General features: G+C 45.7%; 1 protein-coding gene across 2 annotated transcripts in view; it reads left to right on the top strand.

Moving 5' to 3' along the window:
- The window catches only part of PDZD2 (PDZ domain containing 2), a 232,776-nt gene that overhangs the window by 196,142 nt on the left and 13,214 nt on the right, over positions 1-23,420 (top strand). For both annotated transcript variants that reach the window (XM_077755838.1, XM_077755839.1), the window contains exons 10-19: positions 12-85; positions 231-456; positions 1,382-1,499; positions 3,150-3,282; positions 7,810-7,891; positions 9,429-9,463; positions 10,428-10,584; positions 12,219-13,015; positions 16,488-16,617; positions 19,182-23,235. In XM_077755838.1, coding sequence (XP_077611964.1) covers positions 12-85; positions 231-456; positions 1,382-1,499; positions 3,150-3,282; positions 7,810-7,891; positions 9,429-9,463; positions 10,428-10,584; positions 12,219-13,015; positions 16,488-16,617; positions 19,182-23,235 — 5,806 coding nt within the window. The remainder of the gene's footprint in view (positions 1-11; positions 86-230; positions 457-1,381; positions 1,500-3,149; positions 3,283-7,809; positions 7,892-9,428; positions 9,464-10,427; positions 10,585-12,218; positions 13,016-16,487; positions 16,618-19,181; positions 23,236-23,420) is intronic.

The following is a 23,420-nucleotide window of genomic DNA, read 5'->3' as shown; positions in this document are numbered from 1 at the left end:
TTTGTCACTAGGGGATGAAATCCTAGATGTAAATGGGATACCAATAAAGGGCTTGACGTTCCAAGAAGCCATCCATACCTTTAAGGTAGCCACATTCTTATTTACCTCTTATTTTCTTTATTTTTCTTCCCTTATTTCCTTCTGGTTTGGGTTTGATTTTTTTTTTTTTTCATCCTTTAACCTAGGAATAGTCTGAATGTTTTAGCCCTACTCCCCTCTTGTCTTCTCAGCAAATCCGGAGTGGATTATTCGTCCTAACAGTACGCACAAAGTTACTGAGCCCGAGCCTCACACCCTGCTCCACACCCACACATGTGAGCAGATCCAGCTCCCCGAACTTCCACTCCAGTGGGGGCAGCTCAGCGGCAGGCTCCAATGACAGCGGTTCTTCATCCCTGGGTCGGAAGGCCCCCGGGCCCAAGGACAGAATTGTCATGGAAGTCACACTCAACAAAGGTGATACCGGCTACCCCTCGCTTTCTTACATTCTCTCACATAACAATGTAATCTGTTCCTGGGTTTCATTTTTATTTTTTTTCTAGGAACTGTTCTTTTGGAACAGCCTACTGCCAACAGTGTACGGTATTCTGTAAACGGACAGTGGGATCGCAAGTAGAGATTTTAGTCATTTTGTGAAAGTGAAAAGAAGTTACCAGTAGCACAGTCTTTTAACCTCTCCCCAGATGAATCACTGTGTGTCAGAAACTCATGTTTAAAAAAAAAAAAAGACCAAAAAAATCACTGACTGACTTAATTCTAAGGCTAATAAAATTATTTTGAAGAACAAAAGATTATAGTTAAGAATATGGCTAATAACAACTAAAAATTATGGGTCTTCTCCAGATCTTATGGCTTTTCATCTTTGTTTCCTTTTCCTCTACACCTACTACAGAAATATGATGAGTGATGACATAACCATGAGATTAGTGGCTAAAAAAGACAAGTGAAAGAAATCCTAAAGTTGTGTATCCAGAATAAAAACTAGTGAGGCACCTGGGTGGTTCACTTGGAGGATCATGTGACTCTTGATCTCAGGGTTGTAAGTTCAAGCCCTATGTTAGGTATAGAGATTACTTAAAAAATAAAGTCTTTTAAAAAAATATTACTTTGACTCTGCCTATTTCCAAAAACAGAATTGAGGAGGTTCTTTAGACTAAGCAGAGAGCAGACAGCTGAATAATTCAGTCCATAGTCAGCCCCTGGTTCTGCCATGGACTCATTTCGTTTATAGAGTACGATAATATTAACAGCGAAAAGCAGGATTTACATTCTGAGTCTGGTCAAAAATAAATGATTGTTGGTCTGAATATACACTGATGTAGCTTCGTATCACTTAGACTTTTTTTTTTTTTAATTTTGTTCTCTTTGATGCCTCTCACAGAGCCCAGAGTTGGATTAGGCATTGGTGCCTGCTGCCTGGCTCTGGAAAACAGCCCTCCAGGCATCTACATTCACAGCCTTGCCCCAGGATCGGTGGCCAAGATGGAAAGCAATCTGAGGTTCGTTGTAAACCTGATAGTGTAGGCTTCCGGCATGCTCATGAATTTAGGAATGAATCTACATGTAAGATATCTGACCTATTATATTTTTTTGTGAGATTCTAAATTTTGTATCATTTACAGTAATAACATAGACAAGATAACACAGACAGACAATTAATAGCATTTCCCAAAGTTGAAAAGCTCATCTAAATGAAATAGGGTTGAAGTAGAGAACTAGATCATGGCTTCCCTATTTTGATCTATTTGGACTCAGAAGCTCAGTTTCAGAAACTTGTGACAAAGTACAACTCTACATAGATTACTATGATCATCTAAATATTTTCTTTCACTTTTATATTCATTTATGTAAAATTCATAGATGGTGCTGGGAACTGCTCATAACAGTTCAGAATCACTGGATACAAGAGAGTCCTGAAATGATGCCCTTAAACCGGGGGCCTCTGTCATTATTAAGTATAATCTCTTGAGCCTTTCCTGTTGTTTCATTTCTCCATCTGTGATGTTATTTAGATACTTATTGTCTGAAATCACCGGGTGTCTGATTTCTCAGTCCAGCTAGTTGAGTTGTAACACGGATATTCTGTTATACAAGAGATGTCTAGGTGTTCCAGTGTACGGTAACTGCAGTGGGTCTGCGCCCACCCAAACTTCACAAGAATGTACACGTAGTGCACAAAGCACCCTCTGCGAACAGTATCACCTTTCTCCCCTATAAGCTTCTAAGTCCTGGAGCAGTTGAGGAATTGTCAAAATGACATGGCTTGAGGTTGCCATTTTGGGGCCCTGTTAATAGATTATATTATGTTTTTAGTTAATCATCAGAGCGAATTTTCATACAAAAAAAATTCAGCAAATCATCCAAAGTACATTAAAGAAAATATACTTTTAGAACCCAAGGAAAAAAATCCTTTAATGACATCCCAAGATGATGTTTCTTTCTTGAATGGTTCCATATGTCTGGAGCCTGCCAAATGAACATTCTTCAAACCCCATATAAAGAGTCTTTTGTTCTCTCATACTGAGTTCTCTGCCTATAATTTCAAGTCAAAATGGGCATCTTGTCCCCAATTTCTCATTTGTTCAAATTTGAAACGTTTTTACAAATTCTTGGGTAACCTTTGAGCTCCAAGATATTTCCCCCTCAAATCACATTACAATAATCATTTCAAGATGGTAGGAAAAAAGGAAAATGATGGTGGTCAAGGGGCTATCTTGTGATGATCAAATGGTAGGCAGACCTGAGTTCAACAGTGTGTGACATCAGGGTGACCTCTCTGAGCCTGTGGCCTTATCTAAATAATAGGAATAATAATACCTGTTCAAAGTATTGTTATGTAAATTGCTTTGTATAGTGCCTGGTTTATACTCTGTGCTCAAGAAATGGTAACCCTTGTTATTGTCTTATTATCGATTTTATTTAACTTTACTATTTCTGAAAATGCAGTTAGATATGCATAAAGACTTTGCTGATTTAATATCTAATGTGTTTATATGAATGTGTTGCTTTTTCACACATATGCAACGATGAAAAGATGTCATTTGCTTCTTTAAAGTATTCAGAAACGATTTCATATTCTAAACCTCTCCCAGAAGGAGATCTTGTAAAAAGCTGTTACCACAGAGTGTTGGTTATGTTGCCCTCCCTAGCCGCGGAGATCAAATCCTGGAAGTGAACTCAGTCAATGTCCGCCATGCTGCGTTAAGCAAAGTCCATACCATCCTGAGCAAATGCCCCCCAGGACCTGTTCGCCTTGTCATTGGTCGGCACCCTAATCCAAAGGTGAAGTACTTCATATTGTTCTGAATATGAAAAGATGGCTTGGTCATTTGTCCTATAGCAATGGAACACATATTCCTATGATAACACACACTCTTTGGTGAGACAGTTCACCCAGCTGGGCTTCGAATCAGCCTGCAGTCACACAGTGGCCATGGTAACTGATACACATGGGAACAAATCATTGATGTGGACTTCTTCATCTTCACACTCTTAGAAATTTTATTAGAAGATTGTAACAGTGTTATTGGTGAATATGAAATGTGGTAGAAGATAAGAGTGCTGGGTTCTGAGTGACTCTCAGCTGTTTGTTTGATCTCTACTGAGATACTCAACATTTTTGGGTTTCAGCATCAAGAAAATGTGAGAGCATTGGATTAAATGATCTGTCCAAGCCATCCTTGACCTGAGGAGAATACTTCTGTAATTCAGGCTTAAGAGCTCACTCTTTTTTTTTTTTCCAGCAGATATCACATTGTTGAATTTGCAGATAATCATAGCCCCTGTATCATTGGCCTTTGTGTTATTTGGTTGTATCTCTTTTATGCTTAAGCAGTCGCTTTTAATTTTTTTTAGGTTAACCAGAGGGCACCTCAGCAAATTCAACTCTACTGGCTTTGAGCACTGTTTTTTGTTATTTCAAGGACTTGATGTAAAAATCCTTTTAAATTAACTTGTCTGTAATATTGGAATCAGATTGTATTTTACAAAATTTAGATTTTCCCTTTCAGCAACTCAAAATGCTCCTTAAGAACATTAGATCTTTTTTGGGGCACCTGGGTGGCTCAGTCGGTTAAGCGTCCGACTTTGGCTCAAGTCATGATCTCACGGTTCATGGGTTCGAGCCCCGCTGACAGCTCAGATCCTGGTACCTGCTTTGGATTCTGTGTCTCCCTCTCTCTGCTCCTCCCCCTTTTGCACTCTGTCTCTCTCTCTCACTCTCTCTCAAAAATCAATAAACATTTTTTAAAAATTAAAAACATTAGTTCTTTTCATGTGTATCATGTGACCACATCCTCTGTATCATTTGTACTATTTATTATTTGATTATATCCTAAGTGTCCCAGGCTGCTGGCTTGATGGACTTGTGTGCCATTTTGAGAATAAGAAGTCTGTTTGGAGAGACCTTTGGGTCCTCCCATTTCTGAGATTTCTTTAGTGTATTCATTTCATGACATCATTTTTAGTGTTTCAGTGGTGTCTGTTTGTTGTACTAATTCTCCACGGTGCTTGGACAAGGATTGCCATTAGACTGATTCAAAGTCAACTCCACTACTATTTTTTTTCCCAGATTGTCTACCTGCATCCTCATATGTGTCTTAAATACAAACTTCTTGAATAAATATCATTAAAATAATATCAAGTCCTGATCCTACCTTTTTCCACTTTTTCCTACTTGTCACTTCCTGTTTTTCTCCTTTATGTTTTCGAGTTCTGACATTTTCCCTTACAATCTCTTCTACTTTGTCTCCTTGCAGTCCCCATGGCTCTCTTTGGGCCATTTTTTTTAAGTTTATTTATTGATTTTTGAGAGAGAGTGCGCAAGCCGGGGAGGGACAGAGAGGATCCCAAGCAGGCTCCATGCTGTCAGCAAGGAGCCCGAAGCAGGCCTCGATCCCACCAACCACAAGATCATGACCTGAGCCGAAATCAAGAGGCAGACACTTAACCAACTGAGCCATGCAGGTGCCCCGTGTCATTTCTAACACCGCTTTGCCTCATACTCACAGCTCGAGTGGCCTTGACTCCTTCCTCCAGGGTCCTTTCTTGGACTCCATCACCTGCTTCCCCCTTAGGAAGCAATCCAGTAAGCTAGAGCTGACCTCGCACATCCCTCAGAAACATAATAAAAAATTAAGTTCTCAGTGGTTTCCAGTCATTCGTTTCAAGGCATGTCTGACTTCAAAATCCATTCCAGAAGAGCACGGGTCACGATTTGTTTGGAGGTCTGCTTTGTCTCATCCCAAAAGCATCTACCTAATTTGCCAATACAGTCCAACACCAGAATGGCATTTCAGTGCAAAGCATAATAATTCTGATGGACTGGTGGTCTGCGATCCTGTTGAATACATGTTGACTCATGTTCCTAGCCACAGTAGATGGTCATCATGATGGTGTTGGAGATACTTGCAGCAAATCCAGATTTCAGTATTTGTTTTATGAGATTTCACATTTCTTCCTAGGTAAACATGGTGTTCTTAGTTGTAACATCATACTGTATTTTTCTTTTGGTCAAGATTCCATTTTATGTTTAATGTATTTTCATACCGCTCACCCCAGCATTTCATGCCAGTACTACATTTTGATACTGAATGTATGTACTTCCTTAGTTTTCATGTTGTTCCAATAGAAATACCACAAGGATTTTCTTTTCTTCTGTTTCTCATAATGACTGGCGCAGTAGCTGCCCAACTGGGATATTCAAACCTTCCAGGTCTAGACAAGCTAAGATTTGGACTTACTCAGGTCACAGCTCCTAGTTTATGTTAAGTAGAAGAAGGTCATGGAGGTCCATAGAGGTTCTCAGCATGATTAGAATTATCCAGGAAATCTTTCACTTATTTCAAAACCTGACCATTTTTCTCCCACTCAGAAAAAACAGTTGCAAATATTGAAAGTCTAATGTCAAGAAAAATTTGCAACCACCATCTAGGCTTGTATTTTCTCTGACTCACTTATACAAAGTTACTTTTGCTTTATGAAGTATATGTGTGTGTGTTTAAGTGCATATGCCTTGTGCATGTATATGTATATATTTTATTTCCTGTGAAGCCTGCGAGAAAGTATTACATAAAAGCCATGACATGATTATGATTTATCTGTTAGATTAAAACGTGATGCTAAATCTTGCATAACTTTATTTACTTATTAAGACAAATTGCTATGCTTATCCAAATATTACTTATGCCAAGTGTTATTTTAGTACATAAAATTACCATTCTACGTCTACAGTATTGTTACCTTTAAAAAAGAAACTCGATGCAAGTTATATAATTGTCTTCTAAAATATTTCATAGTTTAGCATGTATCAGGCTTTAAATTTTTTTTTCCATGAATAATGACAGGGATAACAACTAATAGGGAAAAAAATGCATGAATCTACCATGATCCCAATAAATATAGAAAGAAAGGAAGAGTTATAAAATGACTATTTTGAAAACTTCACCATAAAAATTGATTCAAGTAAGAATAATCAATGATGCTAATACCCTTGAGTAAAAATATACAAGGAGCAGAATATTGATGTCATCTCAAGCTGTCTCCTCACAGATTACTCACTGATGAGCCAAAAAAAAAAAAAAAAAAATCCAGTAAAGAAATGTGGTGAACTCTGTACTAATCAAGTGGTCATGTGGTCAGAGTTACCACCAGTCATGATGAAACATGAAATGGTGACCCTGAGTGCCTGTCTGATGCACTGAAAAGGAAACAGTTGTTATAGTTTCTGCCCAAAAAAATGCATAATCTAAATCTCAGCATGAAAAAACTATTAGACAAATTCTAATTGAGGGTTTGATTGGCCTGGCTTTCTTCCAGAATATCAGTATTGTGACAAAGGCTCAGTAGTGTTTTGGATTAAAGGAGTCTAAAAAGACTTGATAACTAGATCCTAAATTGAATTCTGGATTGCCAAAAATGCAATTTCTATAAAGCACTACTATGCGAAGGAGTTGGTCTGTGACAGTCCACTAAAGATCCACAAGTTAAGGAGCTTGCACCAGAATGCAAATCAGTTACATCACTGGGGCCACCACTCAGTTCAGTGGACATTTTTTCCCCCAGCGAGACACTGTTGGGAAAGAAGCTGAGGGTTGATAAGCATTCTGGAGGAAAATCCTATCTCCTCAACAAGCTGGCATCAAACTTCCTGTGAACTACTTCCGTCTACTAACACATTTTGAGTAGCATTTCTGAAGGACGGTGTTAGTACAGTTGGCTGAATTGGAATATGAAATGTATATTAGACAGTCATTTGTGTCAGTGTTAAATTTCCTGGAATTGAAAATAGTACCGGGGTTGTTAAAGAGAATGTTCTTGCTTTTGGGAGGTTTGCAACTAACCTCCTATGTCTGCAGCTGACTCCCGAATGGTTTAGTAAAATGTTAAGCGGTATATGTATCTGTATAAAGAAAGAGCATAAGTGAAAATGTAGAAGAATTTTTTAAAAAAACACCAATGAAGAGTATACTACTCTTGTGTTACTCTTACAAGTTTTATGTAGGTTTGAAATTGTTTAAATAAAATCTAGGAAAAGAAGAATTCACTGAAGTGAGTGTTCTAGAGAGAGGCAGGTATCAGCCATGCAACACCTGAATGATTTAATGAATTTTGAATACATTGTTTGAAGCAATATGTTAACCTGGCTATACTTCTCATACTCCCTGAGCTATTGCTTCAGAGGATGGTCATAATCTCCGGTCCTGTGGTTTTCCTCTTTATTTGCACTCAGCCTCTGACTCTGGTCCTAGCTATTTTTATTGGGGAAAAATAAATAAAACCATCTAACTTGTGCTTTCTGCTGAAAACCAGGTTTCCGAGCAGGAAATGGATGCAGTGATAGCACGCAGCACTTATCAGGAGAGCAAAGAGGCCAGTTCCTCTCCTGGCTTAGGTACCGTATTTGCACATTTTCATTCAACACTCAGAGCCTCTCAATTAACCTTCCCCATGGGGCACTCCCTCATGCAGTGTTAGTGGATTCTTTGTAGTTACCAGGTTTGGCAGAAGTAGCTGTCCAAGAGATTCTGTGCATTTTCCTGGCAGCTACTTTTGATTTCTGCAGTTATTTAATGTGCTTTATTAAAGTCCTAATTATGCATGCCTCTTGTACTAGAAGATCATTTGCAAAAATGAGTTAGCAGCATTTCATGTGTTTATGTACAATTCATATGGAACGTTCTAGGTAAAAATGAAGCAATCCCAAAATATCAGTTGTTTGACAGACACAGAGTGTTCTCCATTCCAACCCCTGAGGTTTCTTTACACAAATTAAAAGTTTCTACCTAGTATGGCAACTATATTTCAATAATAAGTCAGTATTATTTTTTAAGTTTCAGCTTAAGGGTAATAGAGGCTCCCCAAATCCTGATTTTCCTCTTCTTTAAGTGGGAAAGTTCAGGCAGGGAAGGATTGAAATAGTAAGAATTTCATATGAATTTTAAATGTGAAACATTGCATCAAGTTTTGAAAGTAATGTTTCCAGTAGAATGGAAATCCAAAGGGACTCTGCAAACGTGTCTCAACTCGAGATATTACTGATGTTAAGACTGATGTCGGGAGGAAAAGGAACTGAGACATGAGTTACTGGTTGTCAGAGGAAAAGGAAGCCATAGGATTTTTTTGGCAGCCATGTAATACCCTGATTATTTGTATCCATAATTAATATATTTAAAGTGGGCACAGCCATAATGGGCTCTTTATTCAGCCAGCTCCTTCTCCAGACCCGCCTGCGAGCTGTCCTCTCCTAAGCCCGGCATCCCTCCTCGATCATTTATTATGAGAGATTTTATTAAGCTATGAACTTCATGCCCAAGATCTTTTTGCTCATGGCATGTAATTTAAAGTTTCAATGCTGAATCTTCACATCCTTCTACTGAAAACCAAAACAGGTATTCAACCCTCTCCCCGGTTTCTTCATGAGTTTCTTGAATGGGGCTTCTTTGTTCATTGATCCTTCAATCCATTCAGCAGGTATCATGGAATACTTCCTAGACCCAGGTGCAATGCTGAGCACCGTAGAGTCAGATCAGTGAAGGGCTCAGCCCTGTAGATAAATAGCTGAGGAAGGAAAATGAGAGGCATCCACTTATAGTTAAATTATACTGTGTGTATGGAAATTGATATATGGGTAATATAAAATACTCTCAAGATTTCAGAAGAAGTTACTTACAACTGGGAACATCATGGGGATGGTGGCTTCTGAGGTAGGGCTTGAAGCATGAGCAGAAACTTGGGAGGTGGGATAGGGTGGGGATCGGGTACTTGGGTCAAGTGCATGCATGTCTGTACCATCTATGCACGTGGGCCATCAGTGTCGATCAAGCAAAGAGGAGTTAATATGTTTGACTCCTTCTTTTCTAATTGAGAATGACAGCCTAAGAATTCGAGCTTTGCTCTTTTAACATTATGGTGAATTTTCCTTCCAACAGGTACCCCCTTGAAGAGTCCTTCTCTTGCTAAAAAGGTGAGTCAAGGCATTCTGCTGCCTTGCTCAGCTGGCCTGCGAACCAATTCCTGGAGCCTAGCAGCCAAATCTGAGGGCCCACCCCATATTTCTGTCCATGAGTCATTTTGGTTACTTTACGCAGACAACTACAACAATGCCAATTTGAGAATATAAAAATGTGTGTTTCTTTTATTAACTGTTTATCTAGGAAAAGAATAGAGCAACAAGATAAAAGAATTGAGCTGCAGCTCGTTTTTTCTTTTTATCTTTTTTAAATGTTTATTTATTTTTGTATAAATGTGTATGCGGGGTAGGGACAGAGAGAGGGAGACAGAGAATCTGAAATAGGCTCCAGGCTCCAAGCTGTCAGCACAGAGCCCAATGTGAGGCTCGAACTCACAAACCATGAGATCATGACCTGAGCCGGGCTTGACCATTGGAGCCACCAAAGTGCTCCGTTAGCTGCAGTTTGAAGGATAGTTTTCAAATGCTCCACAGTAAAGGGGTCCCTGGTTGGTTTGGGGGCGCCCGTGACTTTAAGGAGACTGGAATCTTTCTCTGCTGGTGGCTCCTCCATCCTAGTGGATCAGAGCCCAGGATTCTCAAACTCCCCTCTTTCGTGTTCCATCACTAGGTTGAACCGGTGGCTTGGAATTTCATTCTGTTTTCCTATCTCTCCCCCCAGTTTTTTTTCCTGGGATGGTTGATACAAGGCTGCTGTGGCTTTTCTGATCATTGCTAAGCATTTTGCACCCCCCCAAAAAAATCTTTTAAAAACATGTTCTGGCAACAAGCATTGGCTTTCTCATTAATTGTTTAGTTCAGCCATCCTGAAGTAAGTGACAGTGGGTGTTTATTGTCCCCGGTTTCAGAGGACCATGGATGAGAACAGTGTTCTTGGAAAGACAGGAAGTAGTTACCGTCTCAGGTAAGCAGCTTCGGCCATGCCTCACTCACCATCCGCCACTGTCTTCTCCAACAGGACACCCTGAGTTCTGACCCCGAGCCCTCCCAGCACTTTGCCCCTGGCGTCTCAGGCCCCCTGTCAGACTTCATGGTGGCCGGCTCTGAGGACGAGGATCACCCGGGAAGTGGCTGCAGCACCTCTGAGGATGGTGGCCTGCCACCCAGCACCCCCGGTAAACCATCACTGTTTTCTGACTCGGGCCACGTGGGTGTCCATGTTAGAATGCTTTCCTGTGGACAGAGAACTGGGGCCCACGCCTCTGGTTGAATAGAAGCCATCTTTGTTCCCTGACTAAATTCATAGTTTATTTTTGGAAAATGCAGCCCACCATTTAATGACGGGCCCTTCGAGTCTGCAGTAAAGGGTCCGGGCACCCGTTCTGTACCCAGGGTGTTGGAGGTGGCTAAACCAGACAGCATTTAGATGCTATTTACATAGCATAGTCTTGAAATGTATGGCATGAAATCAGGTTGGCAACCTGATGGCCTTATGTTTTAGGAGAATCCTAGCCAAGTTCCAACTCCCTTCCCCCACTGGGCTCTAACTTCATTCATTTTAGAAGGCGGCAAGGGAAAGATTCTGAACCTGTAAAAGAGATGTTATCCAACAGGTATTTTTAAATCTCATTGATTATGTTCTCACTATAATATGAGATAATCTCATGTGGACCATATTGATTTCTCAGGCTTCTGCTGGTGTGGTTTGCTTTTTAAAAAATATTTTTTGGGGGTGCCTGGGTGGCTCAGTCAGTTGAGCATCTGACTTCAGCTCAGGTCATGATCTCATGGTTTGTGAGTTCCAGCCCCGCTTCGGGCTCTGTGCTGACAGCTCAGAGCCTGGAGCCTGTTTCAGATTCTGTGTTTCCCTCCCTCTCTCTCTGCTCCTCCCCTACTCATTCTCATTCTCTCTCTCTCTCTCTCTCTCTCTCTCAAGAGCTGTCTCTCTCTCTCTCTGAGCTGTAAACACAGAGTCTGACGAGGGACTCAAACTCACAAACCACGTGATCATGACCTGAGCCGAAGTCGGACACTCCACCGACTGAGCCAGCTAGGTGCTCCTGCACTTTTTTTTTTTTTTTTTTTTTTTTTTTTACCTTCTAATGTCTGAACAAGAACATCCCTATCTTTGGACAGGCAGACTTGACCACTCTGGCTCTCATTTGAAGCAGCTGACGAACTTGCTCTAGTCTCTGACAGAAACATTTCAAGATGGAAGCACGTGTACTTTTTCTTTGATTCAACAAGACGTGAAGGATTTGCCAGGCTTCCCCTTCTCCTGGTTGGAACTTACAGAGAGCATCATCGCAGGCTCCCTGTACCATGTTCTAGGAGCTTATATGCCCCCGTGCCCAGCCCCCACTCTTTGCTCCTGTGATGAACAGGGGGCCTCATGTGATAAGGTCCAGAGCACAGGGCTTATCAGTCTCTGGGCGTCCCCCCCCCACCCTGAGACGCTTCCAGCGGCAGCGTGTAGTGTGAACCCCCGCACTATATTAGGCATCAAGAGTGTTGATGAATTAAGCATTTGTCTCTAGGCAGCATATATCTTCAAACTGAACAATCCAGAGATTGAGGTTAAAAAAACAATTTTTTTTAAACAAGAAAAGAGGCCAGTAGGAAAAGGAGCTGTCACCCTACAAATCCTGAGAAGCCCTGTCATCTAAGCCTGGTGTTCAGTGGCCAGAGGATGAACAGGCAGCAGTTGTGAATGTGGGGGTGCTTGTGTGTAGTGAGGGGGTTGAGCTGTCAAACCAGGCCAGACGGGAACCCTCTCTCATTTGATGATTTCTCTCTCCACCCCCACCAGCTCACAAGGAGCCGGGAAAGGCCAGGGCCAACAGCCTCGTGTGTCTGGGAAGCCACCGGACCTCGGGGCTCTTCCACAAGCAGGTGACGGTTGCCAGACAAGCCAGTCTCCCCGGGAGCCCGCAGGCGCTCCGAAACCCTCTTGTCCGCCAAAGGAGGGTGGGCTGCTATGACACGGACGACGCCAGCGATGAGGAAGAGTTCGATGGCGACGGGGACTGCATTTCCCTCCCAGGGACCCTCTCCGGTCCCAGCAGGTCTCTGCCAGAGGACGACTGTAGGCAGGTCTTGATGACCTCTTCCAAAGTCATGAGTATCAACAACCAGGAGGAACATCCCCAGAAAACCCTGGTCAGCAAGGCCTCCTCAGTGCCTCTCCTTGGCAGCTCGCTGGACTTAGACGAGAGGGTCCCAGAGGGCATGGGGGACACTCCTTCCCATTCAGCCCACCTGCTGGCCTCTACAGAGGCCCCCAAGGGTGGCCCTGGCCGCTCAGGGAAGAAGGAACTATCGGGATCGAGGAGTTCCCCCAAACTGGAATACAAAGCCGATACGGGCACCCAGAGTCTGGCAAGCACAGGTGCCTCCAGGTCCCCCCAGCAGAAGAATGACAACCTGGGGTCCAGGCACAAGCCAGTGGCCAGGGTCAGCCCACACCACAAGAGGCCCGAGGCCGATGCCAAGCCCAGCAACTCCGAGACCGTAAACCTGGCTGACGGAGCCAATGACCCATGTGCCCAGGCCACTTCCGGCAGAGACACCAGGACTGGTATTCTTCCCTGTGGAACCGTGGAGAAGGTAATTGGTTTCCTCTCAGTAACTTGGGACCTCAGTGACTTTTGTGTGAGTGACCATGGAGTGTGTTAGGAAGCAGAGGGTAGCCTGCCTGGAAGAGGGGGAATGGAGGNATGAAATCACTGGCTTGCCTGTAGGGGGGGCTGTGGGTGGAGAGGGGAGGGCAGAGTGCTAGGCTGGTGAAGACGCTGGGTCTGGTCCACTGACTAGTTGGGGGGCCACCAAGGCAAGTTGTTGGATCTTTGTGAGGCACGGCTGTCTGGACCGTTGAGGAGAGATCGTGCTCTGTGCCCTGGTTGTCTCCAGAGCCGGCGTGACCGTCACACAGTTTAACAGCAGTTCTCTCCAGCTGATGAGGCTCTGCACGGTCCTTATGTTTTCAGACTTTATACGGCGACTATGTATAATCAAAACTACCTGCACCCTTTTTGTGAGACTCATGTGACGAGTTGGGCACGCATTCACTTAGAAACTTAACATGCACCCAGGCGCCTGGCAGGCTCAGTCGGTAGAACATGTGACTCTCGATCTCGGGGTTGTGAGTTCCAGCCCCACATGGAGGGTAGAGAGGACTTAAAAAGAAAATCTAAAAGAAAGGGGAAAAAAAGAAAACTTATAATGCACCACTTTAAATGCAAATCAATATTATTTATGTTACAACTTGGTTACACATATGTTAGAACAGTCCAGAATTGTCAAATAGCCTGATTTTTAAAAAACAAATTTTTTTAATGTTTATTTTTGAGTGACAGAGACACAGAATGCAGGTGGGGGAGGGCGGAGAGAGAGGGAGACATAGAATCCGAAGCAGGCCCCAGGTTCCAAGCTGTCAGCACAGAGCCCAGGACGTGGGGCTCAAACCCACAAACCGTGAGATCATGACCTGAGCCAAAGTCGGACACTCAACCGACTGAGCCACCCAGGTGCCCCTCAAACTGCTTGATTTTAATCAATATACCTCCACTTAAGCAAGGAGAGAGTAAGAGAAACTAATGTTTGCCATCTCCTCGACATAAATAGTTTCTCTCTGAGGCGATTGTAAGGCCGTATTTATATAGATGCATGTTCAAGTGCATTATACAAACATATGTGTAAACAGACCCAGGAAATATGAAGTCATAAAAACTATGTTAGGCAGAAGGGATTTTTGTTAACTATATAGAAAAAGTAGAAACACATCTTTTTTTGTCCTCCTAAAGTCTGTTACTACTTCCAGCTAGCATATGTGTTTTAAAATGCAATGTTCAGCTAATGGGTTAACCCCTTCTTTCAAAAAGTATCATCAGCCAGTTTTGGATAACTATATAAATCAAGGGGTTCATAATAGTTTATATCTATAAAGTGAGAGCTTCTGTCATTGTGAATGAGTATTCCCAAGAAGAAGCTTGAGAAGCATTTAAGCTTTTGCACAAAAGTTTAATTCTTTTCATTAAAAATTTAGTTCAAAAATATGATTTCATGTATACATGAGAAAGAAAATAGAATGCATTGCCATTATCGGGTATCTGGGTGGCTCAGTTAAGCGTCCAACTCTTGATTTCGGCTCACGTGATGATCTCATGGTTCATGGGATCAAGCCCCAGGTCAGGCTCTGCACTGACAGCACAGAGCCTGCTTGGGATTCTCTCTCCCTTTCTAGCTGCTCCCCTCCCCTCCCCTGCTTGCTCCCATGAACACATGCATGCACTGCCTCTCTCTCAAAAAAAGGGGGGGGGGAATGCATTGCCATTAAGTATTTACTCTCAAATATTGGAAGCTTAAAAATACCTTTGGTAAGTAAGTTGTCTTCTGCTGTTTTTATTTACTACTTTTCAAATTGAGATGAACGTCACATAACACAAAATGAAACATTTTAGAACACAGGTCAGCGGCACTTGGTGCATTCACAGTGCTGTACAGCCACACCTCTATCTAATTCCAAACCTCTTTCACTGTTTTGAATTACATTTATGCCTTACTAATGCCAAATCTCTTCTGCTGTTTTACATTACATTTATGCCTTACTGCTAAATAGAAATTAAGGGACCCAAACCCTGTGCAGATTTCCTTCAGCAGATACTAAATGATTTTTATGCAGGAAGAGCTGAAAGACACTGTATCCATTTCACCTCTCTCCTCTGCTGCCACCTATGGGCCACTTTATGAAAACTCCTTAACTCAGAGGGTGGATTTCAACTCTGATTTAACTTCTGGGTGGGTTTGTTGTGAGATTTTTTTTTTTTTAACAGTAGGTTTTAGACAGAAGAAAGGAAGATGAAGTAATTGACATTTGGCTAAAGTGAAATTTTGAAATGTTAAACGTCAGTTTCATTTATCCAGATGGGTCCTAGCCCTAAGAACCAAACTGAGATGTCGATCTTACAGTCTTGGCTATCACCATACCGTATAAAGACAATAATACCTACATATGTAGAACCTTTTGTGGGCTGTGTATGGTTTTTATAATGGTTTTCTCATTTACTCATCTTCTACCTGAAACTCTATGAGTTAGGGCAAATCTTATCCCCGATTATTTCCCCCATTTTTTCTTCTGTGGTAAAACACACATAACATGAAAGTGTACAGTTCAGTGGTATCAGCTTGTTCATAATGTTGTGCAGCCATCACCACCATCTCCTGAACTCTTTTCATCTTGTGAATCAGAAACTCTGTACCCGTTATATAATCACTCTCCGTGCCCCCACCCCCCGACCAGCCCCCAGAAACCACCACTCTGCTTTCTGTCTCTCTGATTTCGACTATCCTCAGTACCTCATATAAGTGGAATCACACAATTTTGTCTTTCTGTGACTGGCTTATTTCACTTCACGTAACGTCCCCAACGTCCATCCCTGTTGTAGCATGGATCAGAATTTCCTTGCTTTTTAAGACTGACTAATATCCCATTTTAAATGTATTCCCCATTTTGTTTATCCATTCACCTATCCATGGACACTCGAACCGCTTCCACATTTTAGCTACTGTGAATAGTGCTGCTATAAACATGGCAGTACACATACTTCTTAAAGATCTGCTCTCAGTTCTTCCAGCTGTATATCCAGAAGTCGGATATGTGGATCGTATGGTATCTCTGCGTTTATTTTGTTGAGAAAACTCCATAGCATTTTCCATAACGGCTCCACCATGTCACATTCCCACCAGCGCCCAAGGTTCCACTTTCTCGACATCCTCGCCAACACCTGTTATTTCTGCTTTTGATTACAGCCACCCTCGTGGGTGTGAGGTGACATCTCAGTGTTATTCTGATCTGCATTTCCCTGATCACCCACATTTCAAAGTTGAGAAAACTGAGGCTCAGGAAGAATGACAAGTCCATATAATTTCTAGTGGATCTGACCCCCAAGATCTGGATCTTCTGACCCCTCGTCCAGGGCTCTCTGAAATTTCCCAAACCAGCTCTTCTCTGTGTGTGAGGTCTCAGGGCACAGAAAACCTGAAAGCTGACGACAGTGACTTGTGGTTGTCATTGCGCCAGGAATCTCTGGGGAAGCTGACCGTCGAGGATGGCCGTGTCCCTTCCAGCTGGGGGCCAGCCAGTGCCCCGCCCCACCCCGGCCACCGAACAGAGAACCTGCCGGACGCTGCACCAGAGCAACCCAGGATGGGTAGGGTTATTTTCTTGCTTGTTAAGCTTCAAGATGGAAAGGCAGACGTTACCCTTATACAAATGTTACAGATGGAGAACTTTGGGGCGGGGGACTTTTACACAGATAACTGATATTTAAAAGCTCCTGCGTGTAACAACTTTACTAGATCATTGTGCCTAAACTCATAGTTTTAAATCCACATAGAGCGCATCCATTTTCAGTCGGCTGACACTCTATTTTGTGACATGTATCTTAGTGAATAAGTCATGACATGACACAGAGGGGTTCCTGTCCTTCAGAATCTCAACACTCTGCTTACATGAAATCAGATGCACTGAGAACTTTCTTTTCCCTCACACATCATATGTCAGCAACGTGCAGAGGTTACCAGGTGCTGGCCCTGGCGCGCCGTCCCAAACACTTAGTGAGTGCATCTCCGCACGGCTGTGGCCCGCTGTAGCTCGGAGGCTGCGCCGATGTCCTCTGTGCCCTCCTGTGCCTGAAACCTGGTGTATGCAGGCCGCTGCCTTCTTCCCCATTTTGTGCCATGATTGAGGCAACATTCTGCCTATTATTGGACATTTGGGGGGTTTACAAGTGAGGGATTATTTTGAAACGTGCCATCAAGGACTGCCTCTACGTCATTTAATCTCCCTCAGAACGCTTTTAAGTTGAACGCTTTGCAATAAAGTCAAATCGCTAACGAAAATTTAGGGTTAGTTAAGCAAATGAATCTGAAGAAGTTAAATTCCCTCCTTTTGTCTCATTGAGACTTTTTCCCATAGTTGGTACCAGCAGAAGTAGGAAAGTCATTCTGAAGGGAGTTCAGAAAGGCAGAGCAGAGAAGGACAGGAGCCCGTGGGTTCGAATCTTGGCATGTCCCTCGCCTTCCACGGGGCTTGGGGCGGTTGTGTATAGTCTCCACGTGTGTCCGGATGGGCCGACCTTGCTGTTGCCAAGTGCTGTCTACACACAGGCCATGAAGTCAGGGTTCCGATAACAGGGTGAGCTGTGGAGCCCCCTTCCCTGGTGACCCCTGCCTGTAAACTGTGGCCCTGGATCCATTGCTTAACCACTCTGTGCCTCAGTTCCCTCCTGTTCCAAAGTAGATGGTGACAGGACCTACCTCACAGTGTTGGGAGGAAAGTTAAGTGCATGAAAAACTCTCAGCACAGTGCTAAGTCCGAATGACTAGTTCTTAATTGTGGACATAGGAACTTCCGGAGGGAAAAGGAATATGCACTGAAGATGATTTGTGTGGGAGGGGCACCTGGGTGGCTCAGTCAGTTGAGCAGCTGACTTCGGCTCAGGTCATGACCTCATGGTTAGTGGGTTTGAATCCGCATCGGGCTCTGTGCTGACAGCTCAGAGCCTGGAGCTGCTTCAGACTCTGTGTCTCCCTCTCTCTGCTCCTCCCCTGTTCTCAATCTCTCTCTCTCTCTCTCTCAAAAATAAACATTTAAAATTTTTTTAATTTTTAATTAAAACACTGATTAAAAATTAAAACGAGATTTGTGGGGAGATGTGGAGTGAATATAATGTTTGGGGAGACCATCTTCTCAAACCAGGTGCTTTCACTGTGACTGTTTCATGGCAACCCATAGTTTCCAAGAAAATAGCAAATCTAATGTCCTTTTTATGCCCTTCCTCCTGATTATAAGATGCCATGTCCCAGAGGTGGACAGATTAGCCCGGGAGTGTGCACAGCGTCCGAAAGAGTCCCCTCCAGAACCCATCTCACGAAATGACTTCATTTCCCACTGTCCCCAGCCTGCATTGGCTTTTGCTGCGCCTCTGAGATTTCATGCACTCTCTTCTCTTTCATTCCATTTTCTTCTTCACCTTCCTCCTCATCACCCCCGCAGACCCCCCTCAGGTCCCGACCCGTTCTGTCAAAGCTTCCCAGATAACGTGGCCTTCCAGCTCTCCAATCCCCTGAACACGGTCAAGATGCGACCAACGTGCAGTGCGGACTTGCATCCTACTGTGCCTCTTCCCAAATTAGCCCCTCCCTCTTGTCCTGAGCTGAGCAGGACGTCCCCAGAGGTCATCACTCGACTGTTTTATACTTTACTCTCCAGCTCACAACTCCCACTCTGAGGCCAAACCATGACGAGAGCTAAACCAGAGACCCACGGGCTCTGCAGGATGAACACAAAGCCGAGGGAGCCAGCAGACCAGCCTGACCCCTGCGCCTTTTGCCATCAGAGCGGATGGTGTGAAGAAACCCAGGGGAAGGGTTTCTGGTGTCCCCATCCTTAAAGATAACCAAGAAGAGAGAGAAAAAAGGGCAGAAACAAAGGGTTATTCTGGCCTCCAGTCTGAGTTATTTCAGAATGTCTAGAGCAGGGTGGTATTTGTTAGATGTGAGCGCTCTGTAATTTCAGAGGCAAAAACAGAATGACAAGGAGACCTACATTTAGGCTGTGGAATGTCTTTCTGAAAAAAGACCGAACATTTGAGATTATTTCATTTTCCTTTTTTTTTTCTTTTTTATTGAGAGTTTTTCTATTTTTCTCACATTTTTCTCACATTTTCCCTCTTTCTCTCCCTTCTTCCCCCCTCCCCCCATCTCCACACAGGACTCGACGGCCCCTCAGACCTCATCCCTACCCCAGAGCAGGAGAGGGCAGCTCACTCTGAGCCCAGCAAGACCTCCACGGACACGGGGCCAGCAAGGCGGCCTGAGGACCGCGGAGAGCTAGTGTCACCTGAGTCTGAGGACAGATGTCATGTGAGACTCGCCCCGGAGCGCAGTGCCTCCCCGGGGAAGATGGCAGCGGCTCGCTGTGACCTTGGCAACCCTCCGGCAGCTCCAGAAGCCAACTTTCCCAGGAAGGCAGCTGCCCACAGGGGCGCGGGACCTGAGGCAGAGACGGCATGTGCCGCTAGTGCCGTCCTGTCTCCAGACCTCCTCACGTCCCAGGAGGAGAGACAGACAGGTCCCCGTCACCAGAGCAAGGCTCTGCCAGCGACAGGCGGCAGCGTGCCTGCAAACTCCCCGGGCTCTGCTCTGCTCCAGGAAACAGACTCTGTGTCCGACGGGGCCCCGCAGGCCAGCCCCGCCCCGCCGTCGCCCGCTGACGAGGCCGAAGGGGTGTGCGGCCGTGTCTCGGGGCACTGCTGCCCCAGGGAAAGCAGGGGCAGTCCTGTGACTGACATCGACGCGCTCATCAAGGAGCTGGATGCTTCTGAACTAAGACTTCAGTCTCCTCAGAAAGGGGACCGGCTGAGTCAGGTGGGACGTTCTCAGGGTCAACCTCCAACAGGCACTGGAAGTGGAAGTTCCCACCATGCTGAGCCAGTCATGGGGAACCAGACCCCCACCCCAAGGAGGGCCTGCGCTGCTGGCCAGCCCCCTCCCCCACAGTGGGCCTCCCAGTCTTCAGTTTTGGATTCCATTAATCCTGACAAACACTTTACTGTGAACAAAAACTTTCTGAGCAACTACTCTAGAAATTTTAGCAGTTTTCACGAAGACAGCATGTCCCTGTCGGGCCTGGGTGACAGCACGGAGCCATCTCTCTCATCCATGTATGGTGACGCTGAGGACTCGTCTTCTGACCCTGAATCGCTCACCGAAGCCCCACGAGCTTCCACCAGGAGCAACTGGCCACCTCCTCGTTCTCGTGGATCGTCTCACAAGGAAGACACCACAGAGTCTGAGGAGGAGCAAATTGAAATCTGTTCCGCAAACGGTTCCCCCAATCCACCTTCAGCTACTGCGCACACACCTGCCCAGGCCACGCCCTGCCCTGTGTTGGCCAAAGTTCTGCCGCTGAAGCACAGTGCCCTGAGTCAGGTGGTGGGAAGTCAGTGTGAGAAAGCCTCCTTTGTGCCAGGAACCGCATGCCCTTCAATTCCAGACTCTTCCCAGCCATTTTCTCTTTTGGATAGAAGCTCTCGGGAGCATGAACTTAACGCAGACGTACGGCTTTTACAGGACCCCAGGCCCTCGTGTGAAGCAGCAGCCACGGAAGCCACCAGTACCAGCTCATCCATGGAGAACAGCCAGACTCCTAAAGCCACCATGCATTTTCACAGCCCTCTGGTCACTCTCGGCAATCTGAACATGGTAAATGGTTTTGAGCATGACTTCCTGGGTGTCGAAACCCCACATAAAAGACAAGAGACAAATGTCAGTGCACCTGAAAATCGGTCCCCCTTTAGTGTGCACGTCGCTAAGAATGGAGAATCTGCTCTGACGAATCTGCATATCTCCGAAAGTCAGGAGCTGGAGGACTTGCTACAGAAACCAAAAATGGTTTCCAGGAGGCCCATCATGGCCTGGTTTAAAGAAATAAATAAAAATAACCAAGGGACGCATTCACAGGGCAAAACTGAGAAGGAGCAACCCACAGCACCCCCCAGAAGCCCTGACTCCAAAAGCCAGGGGTTGAGTTCTGGCCACAGGAAAGGGGGTGCTGTGCCTACTAGCTCCCCACAGCTGAAAGTGAACCTAGAAAATAAAGACTCACCTAAAAAGAGCTCCGTGGAAACACTCTTAAGTAACTGTCAGAAACCCAAATCCGGCCCTAAGCTGAAGAGACTGAGCATCAGAAGCAAAAGCAAAGTCACTTCCGAGGCCCTTGCCGCTCACACAGCCAAGGCTGGTGGGACAGACCCCAGGAAACCCCTCATTTCACCCCAGAACTCCCACACAGTGCTCTCGAAGGGAGCATCAAACCGGTTCCCCATAGCTGACCACGAGGAGCCTGACAAAAATGTGACAGCCACCCCCAAGTCCCCCCAGTGCATGCTGGAGAGCAGGCCACCACCGGCTGCCCTGGGGTCGCTGAAGCCATCGGCTTCGGAAACGAGCATCACAGCGTTCGTTTCGCCCCACGGCCCCCCCAGGACTCTCCCTGAGCAGGGTGCGTGCGGTAGATCCCACGTGGCTGTCCATTCAGAGCCCGAGAGAGGCTGCCCAGCCGCCCCCAGATCTCCTAAGTGTGGGCCAGAGACCAGGGCTCCCCCTGCGGCCTCGGGGAACGGCTCGCCCACAGCCACAGATGGGCAGGAGGCCCCACCTCCTGGGCAGAGCGAGCGGCGCGCGGCCAGCCGAGTGGATTCAGCACCAGAAGCAGCCCGACCCAGGGTGACCAGTGACAAAGGAGGCAGAATAATTCCTGTTGATCCCCTAGAAAGAACAAACCAGCTGAAAATAGTGGAAATTTCTTCCGAAAGAATGCCCAAGAACGCATGTGGTGACAAGCTAGCTGAAAGTGACAGACTGGGAGGGCTTTTGGCCCAGAGCAACTGTCAGGAGAAGAATGAGATCAGGTTCCGTCACCAGTCAGGGGAGATGTCCCCAAGTCATCCGCCGTCACTCACATCCCGTGCATCCCAGGGGGAGGAAACCCAGCGATCTTTCGGTGTGGCAAAACTGGCTGCTTCCTCCTCCTCCTCCCCGCAACTGCCTACCAAAAAGGCAGATTCCTCGCAGGGGAAGACAAGCCAGCTGTCAGGCTCCCTTGGGATGACCAAGAGCAGCACACCAGCGGGCCCAGCACCACATGGCCACCCGTACTTCACACCAAGGCCAGCGACCAGAACCTACTCCATGCCGGCCCAGTTTTCAAGCCATTTTGGACGGGAAGGGCATGCTCTACACAGCCCAGCTCGCTCTCACCGGGACAGCCAGATCCCTGCAACAAGTGGGGGCCTCCCTGAGGCCAAGGCAGCCAGAGGTAGTGGGCTTGGCCTGGCTAACGGACAGGCCGTGTACAGCGTCAAGCCCCTCCTGGAGACCTCGAGGAACCTTCCAACCATGGACGAAGGGGATGTCCTTTCAGTGCGAGAGACGAGCTGCCCAGTCACGGACAAAATCAAAGTCACTAAAAGACATTACTACTCTGAGCAGAACTACGAATCTACCTCATTTTTCTCTGTGAAGCAGAGGATCAAGTCTTTTGAGAACCTAGCCAATTCTGACCGGCTGGTGGCCAAGTCCGTGGCGTCTCCTTTTTTGTCAGCAAGCTCCAAGCCTCCCATTGGGAGACGGTCATCTGGCAGCATTGCCTCCGGGAGCCTTGGCCACCCCGGTGACCTGGCAGCAAGGTCACTGAGACGCAGCCTGAGTTCCTGCAGCGAAAGCCAAAGCGAAGCCAGCACCCTGATCCCCCAAATGACCAAGTCCCCGTCCAGCATGGCGTTGACAGTCTCCCGGCAGAATCCAGTGGAGGCCAGCAGCAAGGGCCCTGACCCCGACCCAAAGAAATCACTTAGTCCTTCTGGAATTCCCGCCCCGGCTGCCATGACCCCAGCCTCTCCTGTCAAGAGGAACAAGTCCTCGGTGCGCCACGCCCAGCCCTCGCCCTTGTCCCGCTCTAAGCTCCAGGAACTGAGGGCCTTGAGCATGCCAGACCTTGACAAGCTCTGCAGCGAGGACTTCTCAGCAGGGCCCACAGCCGTGCTCTTCAAAACCGAGCTGGAAATCATCCCCAGGCGGTCGCTTGGCTCTCCCGCTGGAGGCGTCAACGGGTCCACTGCCCTCTCCTGCCCCGTGAAGCGAGGGGACAGAGCCTGTCCAGGAGGAAGCAGCCCGAAAGCCAGTGAGCCTGGGGCACCCAGTCCAGCCCATCATGTGGGTGAAACCACCCGGGATTTGCCTTCTGGAAAAGGCTGGTCAGTTAAGTAAGTATCTGCCTTTCTCCCCTTTTATTCAAATAAGCTTTTAAATCTTTGTTTTATGTTTATTATTTGTTTTTGAGACAGAGAGAGACAGAGAAGAGGAGGAAGAAGGTTAGAGAGAGAGGGAGACACAGAATCCAAAGCAGGCTCAGGCTCCAGGCTGTCACACAGAGCCTGATGCGGGGCTC

The sequence above is a fragment of the Crocuta crocuta genome, unplaced genomic scaffold (genome assembly GCF_008692635.1).
Source record: "Crocuta crocuta isolate KB4526 unplaced genomic scaffold, BGI_CrCroc_1.0 scaffold222, whole genome shotgun sequence".
Lineage (NCBI taxonomy): Eukaryota > Metazoa > Chordata > Mammalia > Carnivora > Hyaenidae > Crocuta > Crocuta crocuta.
This window is presented reverse-complemented; position numbering and strand designations above follow the sequence as displayed.